The 12,029-nt window shown below is 37.7% G+C and overlaps 1 protein-coding gene across 8 annotated transcripts in view; it reads right to left on the reverse strand.

The window, feature by feature from the left end:
- Positions 1-12,029, reverse strand: part of NAV2 (neuron navigator 2) — a 223,246-nt gene that overhangs the window by 155,023 nt on the left and 56,194 nt on the right. For all 8 annotated transcript variants that reach the window (XM_040608723.1, XM_040608724.1, XM_040608725.1 and 5 more), the window contains exons 2-3: positions 7,845-7,962; positions 1,155-1,207 (exon numbers count right to left, since the gene is read on the reverse strand). In XM_040608723.1, the coding sequence (XP_040464657.1) occupies positions 1,155-1,207; positions 7,845-7,962 (171 nt within the window). The remainder of the gene's footprint in view (positions 1-1,154; positions 1,208-7,844; positions 7,963-12,029) is intronic.

Raw genomic sequence — 12,029 nt, forward strand, 5'->3', positions numbered from 1 at the left:
TCCTCAATTATTTATACTCTAGACAGCTGCTGTGGGTACAGCAAGAATAGCAACCAATTGCTTCAAAGTAGTATGAAGTAGCAATGATAAATCTTTTAGATGGCTTTATTTTTACAGAGCGCTTGCTCTGTGGGTTTAAGCAAGATTGGTAACTTCCAAAAACCAACAAAAACCCAAAACAGAACAACAGGATGCAGTGCAGTTTCTGACGTAAGATAGCAAACTCTCATCCAACCTTTAATCTTTCATTTAACTATGTGAGTGGTGGTGCACAGGTTGCCATCGTGGAGGCAGGGGCAGCTGGGAACAGAGTCATAAAAATGACAAACATTAAAATAACTTCATGTATCCCAAAGCGAGCATTTGCAATGCAAAGGAGAGATTTAAGAGTTTATATTCTAAAATGAGTTTTTTCTCAAGATACAGAAGGAAATAACCTTTTTAAGTATCATAGAATTTAAATGCTCCTCTCCTAAGATGCATTTGAATAATCAGTTTCTTATTATTTATGTTCTTAGTAAAGTTCTGCCTATAATTTTAGCTTCAGCAACACTCATACCACATGTACTCTTGAGATACTATATGCCTTTAATTTTACCACATTCATTTTTAAATTTAAAACTTTTTTTAAATATTATATACAAGCAAGATATAAACCAGCTTTTTTTGCAAATTAAACCTTACCAGTTAAACCCAAGTTGCATACATAAACCATCTTGAGGTTTACAATTTCAGATTTTTTCAGTTAGTGCATTTTGCTCATTTATTTTCTTTTCAAAGGCTATAGGAACTCTCAATCCAACTTCAAATTAAATATGTAATTCTGTATTTTTAATACTGCTGTCTATATAAAAGAACAAGATTTTATTTTTATACATTCCTGTTTAACTATGTGTTATTTCAGAAATATAAAAGTACCAATGTAAGAATAATATTGATTAAGTATGTGATAAATTATAAGGCCTAATTCAACTACTGGGAAGTACAACAGGGCAAGAACTGTAATATTAATGTTTTTCAGATTATACCTTTGTTCTCACTACTGTGAAAAACTAATTAAAAATTGTTATTACATGTCTCAGACATCGAAGTCACATACTCTCACTCAGTTCTCAACCACCTACACACAACCAACAGAATACTTTACTACTTACCATCTGAGACCTATTTTTTGGGCAGCCATTGATGTCCTCAATCTTTTCATTTGCTGAAAAGAAGAAAAAAAAAAAAGAGGAAATTAAGCAAAAAACTATACTGAAGTTGTTAATTTCAGTAATTTTCACAGCACTTGCTGCTAGCTAAATAAAGGGGTTTCAGATTGTAGTTGTCCAGTCAAAGTGAATATGTGAAACACTGAGACCCATCAATAAAAAAAAAAAAAAGCAGCTGGAGTTTTCTGGTGTGTCATGCCTCTAGAGACAGCTGGGGGCAGAAAACAACTGCTCTGACATCATCTTACACAGTGACGGATAACGCCTTTAAACTACAAAAAAGATATAAACACTGGAAGCTGCAGCAATGCTGGGTAGAAAAGCAAATGCTACGCAAGTGCACATCAGTGGAGTTGCTCGTACAGTGAATATAAGTTTTTAATCTAGATGGGAAATTCTTTATCAATAAGTCCATTTTTTTTTTGTTTTGTTTTAAATCACAAACCACAAGACTACTTTACAAGCATCTTGCCGTTGGCTTACATGCAACCCTACTTGCAGAAAAAGATACCGCTTCAATCTTTAAAGTCCCAAGTTGCTGCGGTAGTTAAATGTCCGCCTTAGCACCTTTGCTCTGTTTCATGTTTCAGTCTTGGACCCCGAGGTGTGCTAGTGCTAGGCTCAAAAACCAGTTATAATCAAAGTTCAGGTTCCCACAGTTTTTTCACTGTAATAGAGGTATGCGTCCACATCCCATCTGATAAACCAAAAAGATTCAACTCCCATTGATTCTTACATTTAAAACTGTATTTTTTACCAGTCTCACATACTCCCAACATCAGTCAGAATTCCCATCTCATTTCATGTCTGTCCTCGTTTAGGAGTGTCAAATTTGGCATATTATTCCAACAACAGTCATAAAAATGACAAAGTAGTAAGATAACTTCCCTCTTGCCTGGTATGCCCCTTTGTACACACAGAAGTATCACAGTACACCTTTATACACCAGGAATGCACTTAAGAACTGATGCTAATTTGAAAAAGATTGCAGCTAAATCCACCGTACTGTTCCCAGAGTGGCCTATCAGCCTCTACACAAAGAGAGCACCAAGTTCTTCCAGGAACGTCATCTCAGATTTGGTCATACTGAAACAAAAATAATTTATTTAAATCCCATTTACAAATCCTATGCTTTTAATATTTATCATCTCTCAGTTTAGTATCATCCAATATCTTTATCAACTATATTTATAGTACTTTAAAAAACTGATAGCTATATCCCTACAAATTTGCACCATTCATAATTACTACTTGAAAGGACTAGTGATCTTCTGAGCTTTCTGTTGTTTGGGGGACACAAACAGAGGTATCTCTAACAACCCAAGTCATTTTGTTTACCTTCCTTCAAAAAGAGTAGGTTTTTCCCTAGTCCTCCAGAACTTCCAAAACATTACATGATGCCTTTAAAACCAGTGCTAGCAAACCATAATTTTTGTAATAGTATTACCCGGCTCTTTTACGCTTTTGCACACTACCTACCTAGACTCACCTACCTGAAACTGCCTTAACTGTTAGTGACTTGTTTCCAAAATTCTGCTGCAATACAGTGTTTGACTTTTTCTGAGTTGTTTTGGGTTTGGGGGGTTTTGGGTTGGTTTTTTTTACTATGCAAATGTAGATTCAAAATATTTACTCAACACTGATATTTTGTGGGTATTGCTACAGGCTTGGAGTACAAGCTTGGTTCTACAGCTGTACACTAAAGGTTAATCCTATAAACCCTCTAAACTAACTAATACAGCCTTCTGTAACAGGGGAAAATAAACGGTGAATGAAGATGTAAGCCACCTTAAATTTTTCTGTCAGGAGAAATTTACATCCAACACACCAACTGTTTGGGATGTTACCTCTTTATCCTCTTGCTTTTTTACACTGCAGTTATATTACCATTCTCACCCAGAAATCATTCCTTTTGCCCTTGTGCCTTTTTAACAACTTACAAGATTTCATCAGCAATCCTTGTACTCTTCTGATCAACTGATTTGCAGCTTATTTCATTACTATCAGTCCTCTGCATTTTCTGGGCTCCACCTTTTTGTTGTTGTTTTTAGACAGTTGTTTTTACTTCCTCTCCAAAGCTAGGTCAAAGCAAGGCAACCTTCCCTCCCACCTGTGAACCTGGAGGGTTTTTTTCCCCCCAGATGATGATTCTTCATCAGTTTCCAGTGACTCATCGCTTCCTTTCATGCTGTTGACCTTCTCTACCACAGGTGATTTAGGATGCAGATGACCAGGAATAGTTGGTGGGAATCAGAGAAGTAACAAGAACTGGAGTTTCTGCTCCATCAGGTGCTGTTTCTGCTTACTCCTGGGCAAACAAAAAAAATCACCTTTCCATGGGTAAGTTTATGCCCTACCTTTTCACCTTCTAATCCACTGTCAACTCACCTATGGCCCTTAGTTAGTCGTTTCACTAGATTAATGCAATTATCAACCCTTCCCTGCTGGTGCAAGAGCAATGAAAAGCAGGTGGAATAAAAAGCAACCTGAGGAGCTGGCAGTGGGGCTGAACTGTAACTCATACCTCTCCACTGAGCCCAGCAGGGCAAGACTTCGGCAGTTCAGCCTAGGCTGGGAAGATGGATCCAAGTGGCCCCCAAGCATATTTGTCACTTTGCAGGAATCTCCTAATTCACCAGGCAATTGTTTTGATGCTCCCATTCCTTGGCCATAAGCTGGACCCTATCTTCCACCCTTCCACCTAGCTCCAGGGAACAGTGCTTCCAGCAGGCAGGAGGTCGGCTGCCCGTCTTGCGGAGATGATTGGCAAGAGCCAGCAGTGAATGAGGCAAGGATGCGGTGTGCCCATAGGCAGCATGATGGTCCAGCTCCCAGCACAAGTCACTGAACATAGGGGATCTTGGGAATGTGTCCCATCTCACAGCTGCACAAGCACGGATTTCTGCCCGAGGTAAACAGCAGCTCACAGCTACCGGTTCTATTTGCCACATAGGAATACTGCATCATTTAGCATAAACTGGAAGTCACTGGCAATCATAAAAGCTCTCACGGCTTTCTCAGCCTTAAGCAAGATGTAAATACACAACCAAAGAAATGTGAAATGCTGGAGATTTTCCCTAAACTGACGGCGAGTCCACACAAATTCCATCGTCACTTTTTTTTTTCCCCTTCACTGTGAATACAGTGAATTTCGTTCAAATGCTTTAAAGAGTTTGCAAACTTTTCCCATTTGTACACAGACTGAGGGGTGTACTAAGGAGACAGAAGAAACCAGCTGTGCTGTTCAATGAAAGCAGCAACAAATGATATTGAGCTTCCTTTAGCTGGATCTGAACCAAGGATTGGAAAATGGTACTTAAAAGAATATTTGGGTTTATTTATTTTGACAGGATGTATATTATGAAACTGCAAGGCAAATTATATGAAAACACAAATGAAAAGGAACCTTTAGCACAAAAAGTTGCACAGAATACTTTAAAACTACTGGCCCATCAGCCATCAGTGTCCTGTTTATACAGGTACAGCTACGCATTCCTGGTGGGAAAAATCTTCAGCAAACGACATTCCGTCAAGTGCATGAAAAATTATAATCAGAACAAATCAAAAGCATTTCATTAAGCATTATACCAAACAAAATTGGCTATGGATGGATGGTTTAACCATCCAAAAGAGTAAGTCCATGCTCTTCATAATAATGAATTAAGCCTTCTGTTACAACCTTAGCAGCTGTTCTGCATTACTCTGTACTTCAGGCATACCCTTGGAAAAGGGATGACTTTTCTTGAACATATGAATGAATATTGTTCAATAAAATTCCTACGTTTGCGTAGCAACTTTCACCTGCAGCTTTTAACTGTACAGCCACTCAAATATTAGTAAAATGAACCTTTGGGTAATGTCCCACTCGAAATATGGTAAGTTATCACTAGAGAGTACTGCTAGGCTTGATCCCAAGGTTCTGGTTTGAAACATAAGCCTGTAGCCTTTCCCTGCAAATGTAGTAACACAATTTTCATGAAAGCAGACAAAAGCTATGTATAAAGCCACAGCTTTTGTATCTGATCTGACTTCGGTTTTATCTGGTCAATTAAAATATTCCATAAAATATCCTAAGCATCAGCAGGAAAACTCCTATTGGACTGGGTTGAAGTTTAGTAAGTTTTATTTTAGCATCGATTCTAAGTCTTGAAAATTGAACGTTCTTACAGGGAACAACAAACAATTTGATATACAACCAATTTCAGGACATGCACAGACCCAATGTATCTGCATTCCTGAATTTAAATATAGCTACTACTATGTTTATATGGCATTAGTACAGCATATTACTTATGTATTCTTTTATAGACTCATAAATTTTGAACTGAAATAAACAAGAATGCTATTAATGCATTTCAATAGACTTGCAAATAGAAAAAAACCCTGTCATCATATAATGCTTCCATATCATCATTAGCAGTTTTAAAGCCTGAAGATTATTTCCTATGAAGTCGAGTGCAGTGATACTCAGTTTCATGTCTTTTTAGAATTGCTCCTTGTTTGGATCCTAAGGTAAAAGAACTAACTATAGTTATTAATAATATTACAATATTTAACTATTTCACTTAAGAAACGTAAGCAGAAAGGACTGCAAGCACTGTCTCTGTATAATCATTAACTCCTAGCGAGTTTTCATTAAAAAATAATAAACACATTCATTCTTTTTCCAGCTTTGGATATTAAGTAGTATTTCAAGATTCAACAGCTGTGATTTAAATCTCAGATGGTGAACACAAGAAAAACTGTGTCACTAATAATCAAACCTGAATCAATTTTGATGACTTTGGATAACCTCCAGATACTCCAGGCACATGACAAAAAGGAGGAAGGATCTTCATGGCTGCTTTTCCACATAGCACACCACAACATAAAAAAGAAAAAACCCTCCCGCGCTGCATATGGAAGCTTTCTCAGTATGCAGTCTTGTTTGTTAGGAAAAAAGCTTGTATTCTGTAGGCTACAGTTACAGCTGCTTCTAGGTGTGAAAGTTACTGCCATCTTTGTGACAATGAGATGCAGCATGCCTAAGGCCATGCACAGCAGATACAAATTACTTTCTTCACTGTTAATTTGGAGGATTAAGCTGAGAATGTTTAAATATGAACTTCCTTTCACCTGGAAAACATTCTCAGAAAATTAAATCCTTTACCTTTTACTTCAACTCTTGAAAGCTAACAGACCTAATCTTAGATATTAGCCAAAAGGCAGCTCTAAGAATGGCTGAAAAGAAATGCAAAGGTGAGCCAAAGGAAAATAGAGGAAGCAATATTATTTCTGTGTATTTTAGAGGGAGTGACGTCAATTTTGTAAGAGTTTTCACAAGTCTATACTCAAACAGCTACATTGAAGTATTTGATACAACTGGGTTCGCATTTTGATGGTGGTATTCTTACATGCACATTCTCACGCAAAAGTTTTCTACAACAGTGTTAATGCAGGGCAGCTAGATGTTATTAGGTGTTGATTCCTTTTGTGCACTTTTCCTAGGTTTACAAAATTTTTCCCAATTAAAGGAAACAGCTATAAGATGAAGCATTGTTCATGGTGAATACCTGTCAACACACAATCAATTCACAGCCTGTTTTTATACATCTGTAGCTGCACAGCAGGTCTCCAGAATACTATTGAGATATAACATTGCTCTACAACACAAACAAAATCTTTTTTGATGTATTCCAGCGTGCTAGCAGAGTCATTGGAATGATGCCTCACAATTTCATCTGAGGATGAGGAGCGCTTGCAGATTTGTACCTTAAATCAAGGAACTAGCATCTCAAACACATATAAATATGCATGAACTGATGTCTTGTTACTTCACTGCCGTCTTCTTAATTTGCATCTCAAATCTGTCAGTTAGCTTCTAATAATAGTTGTCCTAATTCTCATTAGCAGGCTTTCCGATTCCATCAATCTCCATTGGCTCATGCATGTATTTTGTGGCATCCCAAGTACCAGATGGATGAGCCTCTGAAGGAACTAATGAAGGATCCAGGCCGAAGGGAAGAGGGACAGTATGTGGCTTTACATGGGACTAACGGAGAAAATGGCTTAGAACCTTCATTATCTACAAACAGCGCAAACTGAGAGAACTATAGGCTTTGTGGAACCCTGCCTATATTTCAGATTTGTCCTAATGACAAACGATTTTCCTCATTTGAAAGCTCATTATGAAAGGTATTTTTTTCTGCCACACAAAAATTATACCCCTCCTCCTTTCCTGGCTGCTTATATGTATTTTCTAAATCCAGCTGGAGAAAGGAGGTTCAACACAGCAGGTCAGTATCACTGTGAATTATGTTCAGACCAAACCCCCAAAGGTATCAGAAACAGACATAGTGAATCCCAGCAGGAAAAAAAAAAACAAAAACCCTCATCAGTTGCTTTTTTGACATCCAGCTGTACGGAGCAATATTGCTGTGTCAGGAGATCTTTTCAGCAACATCAAATATTTTTCCAATATGCTTTAAAACAAGGCTTTAGTTAATTAATTAGTGAAGTCCCTAAAGGAAAATAAACTACATAATTCCATGCAGTTTGATGGATTTCCCCTCCTGTGTTTATACAGGAGATAAAAGACAGTGAGTTTCTAAGGGAGTTGGTGGATACCCGGTACAAAACCAGAAAGTCACTCACCTACAACCTGGATTATTTCAGCTAATAAGACTCCATCAGTCACATCTTGCTGCAGATCCTTTATCAATCTCTTGTGACCAGATTTTGCCAGATAGTGATTAGCCCAATCCGTATAAATCTGTTAGGAGAAAGATACACAAAAATAAACTGTTAGTCATAACATCAACCTTAAAAATGTGACTTCTTTGTTTCTCTCAGTATCCGGGAGGCTGATTTAAGATCACTGCTTTTTTGCTCTTTGAAACAAGTCAACAATATTAAAATTCAAGGCATTGTGCAGATCAAGTATTCAGCTTACAATAGCATGGCTTTTCCTATTCAGAAATCTGACATCAAAGCTTGCAGAAGATGATAGTAAACTCCTGAACATGATACAGCTTGACTGGACTGGGTGGACAGCTAAATATTCTACGGCACTAACAAGTGTGTGGATGAGATTTCATTCTCCACTCAACTATTTTTTTGCACTTCTCCCCCCTTTGACATTTCTTTTTTATATTTGCTATTGAGAAATTTTAAAGATTCTTTTCCAAGAACCACTTCTGGTAGATATTAGCCATATAGTAATTTCATTTTCAGGAAAACTCCTTTGTTATATTAACCAACAAGCCTTTTAAAGGTTTTAAAAATCTACTGATTTAATAAATCCCATTCACAGGTTAAACAGGTCTATTAAGTTGATTTTAATCTCTCATGCAAACTTCTAACCGTTGGGATTTATTTTAAAACTATTTTCTGAAAACTAAGCCAACGAAGCAGTCAAAATCCCTCTTGAATTTGCCTTAAGTATTGCTCACTACATGCTAGCACAACTTATCAAAGATCACCAGGAAACTTGTAAAATCTTTTTACGCTATGTTACCAAAACGAAGGAAAAAATACTTGATTAGGAATTTCTGCTTATGAATTAAGTAATATTTCTTGTTCTTCATATAGAAGAAAATCTATGGGAAGTTTTTTTTTATATGATCTATATATATTCCAAAAAATAAAGTAAAAACAACTAAATATCAGGATTTTACCTTCTACATACACAGAAAAATATTAAGGTTCATCCCTGCTCTTAAGAGTGTCTAGCATATTAGAAATACACTCATCCCAACTCAGTCTGTTAGTAAGCAGCAGTAGATTCAACGCGCTTTCTAGAGCATGACACATGCCAATCCTCTGCCCCTATAAACCACCATGTACTGGTTTGTGGGGGTTTTTGTAGTTTTTTAATTCAAGCGCTATGCTGGTGACAAATGCCTCGCACTAGCGGGTGAATCACTGACCTGGAGGGATCAGTCCCCAGGAGCCCAGGGAAAGCTCTCCCTGTGCATTGCCCAGGAAATGCTGTTTTCCTTCACATCTACGGATGGGGAGAGGCCAAGAAGAACGGCCCTAGCCCTCGGGGCTGTGATCACCGGCTATGGAGATTCCTAACCCCAGCCTTAAGGAAGCAGATGTAAACCATGGCCATTAAAATCGGATTTTGTCTGCTGACAACACAATGTTGGAACAAAATATGGGTTTAGAGCCATTCCCCCTCCACTACCGCTCTCCCGAGCTATGCAACCCCCCACGTCATTGTATATCAGCATGGATTTTTTACATTACTAGTATCACCGAGCATAGCCATGGCTACTAATCCCAGCAGCATCCTCAGCATCACATTGAAAATGCAAGGCTTATGTCGTCCTCTGTGGGAGTCAAAAGCCAACTGCCAAGTCTAAGAGTCAAGTATTTGCTACACAAGACAGAGGAACCTGGAAATAATAGAAGGATTGTAATTTCATGCTCCTCTTGCACTTGCTGATTCAATGTTAATATGAAAATGAAGAACAGATATTTTGACTAGAGTGATTTCAGTTACAAAGTCTTCATCATTTGGTTTTTGTTTTGTTTTGTTTTTTTAAACCTGTAGAACACTACTGGTAGCAGCAATGAACAAGTCACTTATAACCTGAAACATATGTCCCTATTTTCCATCATTTATCCTCTAATTTCATCTTCAGAGCAGCAGGATGTGCATTTCCTATGCCAACAACGTCACAGACTTGGACAGAAAAACATGCTGGAACACCTCCGTGAAGAAAAACAGAGCTGAAAAACATCTCAATGACAAACATCTCAATGAAATAAATGCTGAGTACACGAGTGATTTCCCTAGCTGGCTGAAAAAAAGAAAAGGGAAAAAAAATCCCCCACACTTTGCACAAACCAGACATTGTGTTCCTTAGCTCTTTACAAGAAAACATTTTCCATAACAGGAAAATAGTTTTAAAGATCCAACAACTTCAAGGAACTAAGGTTGACTTCACCTATTTTTCTGCCACATGGTTGTAGCTTATCTACAAGTAAAGACAGATCGGGAAACAGGTTGAAAACTACTTCACCAGCACAAGGGTCCACACGCACCCCTACACCATTGCTGTGCTTTAGCTGACCAGCAACATATCAAATACAATACCTATGTTTCTTTTAATGGGAGGGCTATGATGAAAGTCCTGATTTATCACAGAAGGACTTCCAGCAAATGTAGGATAATACTTTGATGCATCAGTTCCAGCCTGGCTCATTTCCATGGTGGAGCTCATCATGCAATCAAACGTGTGCTGGGATCAGCCCTAGAGTTGAGACACCCCAAGGCCAGAGAATAGGCAGAGCAGACCCCTCCTGGCAGAGCCCGAAATACAGCATCAGCAAGACCCTGAGAGCTAGCTGGATTGATTTTTTAAGTCAAACAACAGCATGATAATGCGTGACTGGCATGACAAAACTGCTATTTCGTTGACATTTCCTACTGCACTAATTCCTGCTGCACCCAGGAACGCTAGATCTTGTATCTATACCCTGCAAATAAACTTCATCAAAGAAATCCCTACCCCCCTTAACAAATCCTCCTGGTAAAGGAGACAACTTGAAACACCCCCAAATACCCACTGTCTGAATCACTGTCTCCAATTACACATAAAAAACTCCCTCTGTCGGCAAATTATTCCTGTCATGCCTACTTGCTGTGCTGAAGTGAATTCCTGTGTTTGCAAGTAGTTTTCATGCTCATAAAATATTCCATTAAATGCATCAATAATTCATGCCAGTATGGAGAAAATATTTGTTTCTGGGGTATTTAGGGGGGTGGAATATCATTTCATTCAACTAGTTGATTAGGGATGCCTTTTGCAGGAAAATTCAGATATAAGGAATCTGTGCTGCTCTTAAAAACTTTATCATACTATATTATTTTGCAATATGCGTAACATGCAAAAAGATATTTTTTAAACTGACTGGGCTATATATTTACAAGCCCTGAAGCAATCTTCTGCATGCAGTATTATCCAGGCTTATTGTAGTAGATCTTCATGGTCACTGCTCATTTTTATGGCATATATTAAGCTAATTATGGAAACTTTCCAGGATGTTTTCTAAAACTGTTTGTTGCAAGTCTTTGTAATGTACTACACAAATATGATTCCTAATGTTTCTTTTCCTTTTCCATACAAACAAGTGAAAAAAATACAAGTGTACAATGGTTGCTATTTCTAGACACATTAGAAGTGTTTCAAAGCGCACAGTGTTTTCAAACGTTCAAAACTAGGCAAATAATTGGGAAAACAATAAAAGAACTAGGAAAACACTGCTGAGAAACTTTCCATTCATATATGCCTATCTATGCACGTGAATTTTGAGTGTTCCTTAGGTATTTTCAGCAAATGGGTTCAAGTCACACATTTGAAAATTCACATGAAAATTACCTGAACAATTGTCTAGTTAAAAACCCCCAAACCCTGCAATATGAAATATTCGATCCACTACAAGCAAACAGATAATGCCTTATTATATATTCCAGCATGGGCTTTAAAAAACATTCAGTGATTTCCCACAGTATGAAAATCACTGGAAGCAGCTTCATTATGTTACTTAACAAAACAACATGACTTGGGCATTATCACCTTTAAGCAGGTCTTTGTGCCTGAGACCAGTCAGTTTAATTTTTAACTCGGAGCTAAATTCTGGGTTTTGATAAAGGTGGACTCAGCTTTTTGGTAGCTTTTTTCCTCTGTAGACTATGATCTTAGGAATCCAATTATCTAGGAACAAATTAAAAACAAATGTGAAAGTAAAAACAAATGTGAAAGATCTTTTTCTTCACTCTCTCCCCCACTCCCCTTCAATCCATCAGGTTTGAATTAAGAACGGTAC

This window comes from Falco naumanni, chromosome 10 (assembly GCF_017639655.2).
Source record: "Falco naumanni isolate bFalNau1 chromosome 10, bFalNau1.pat, whole genome shotgun sequence".
NCBI lineage: Eukaryota > Metazoa > Chordata > Aves > Falconiformes > Falconidae > Falco > Falco naumanni.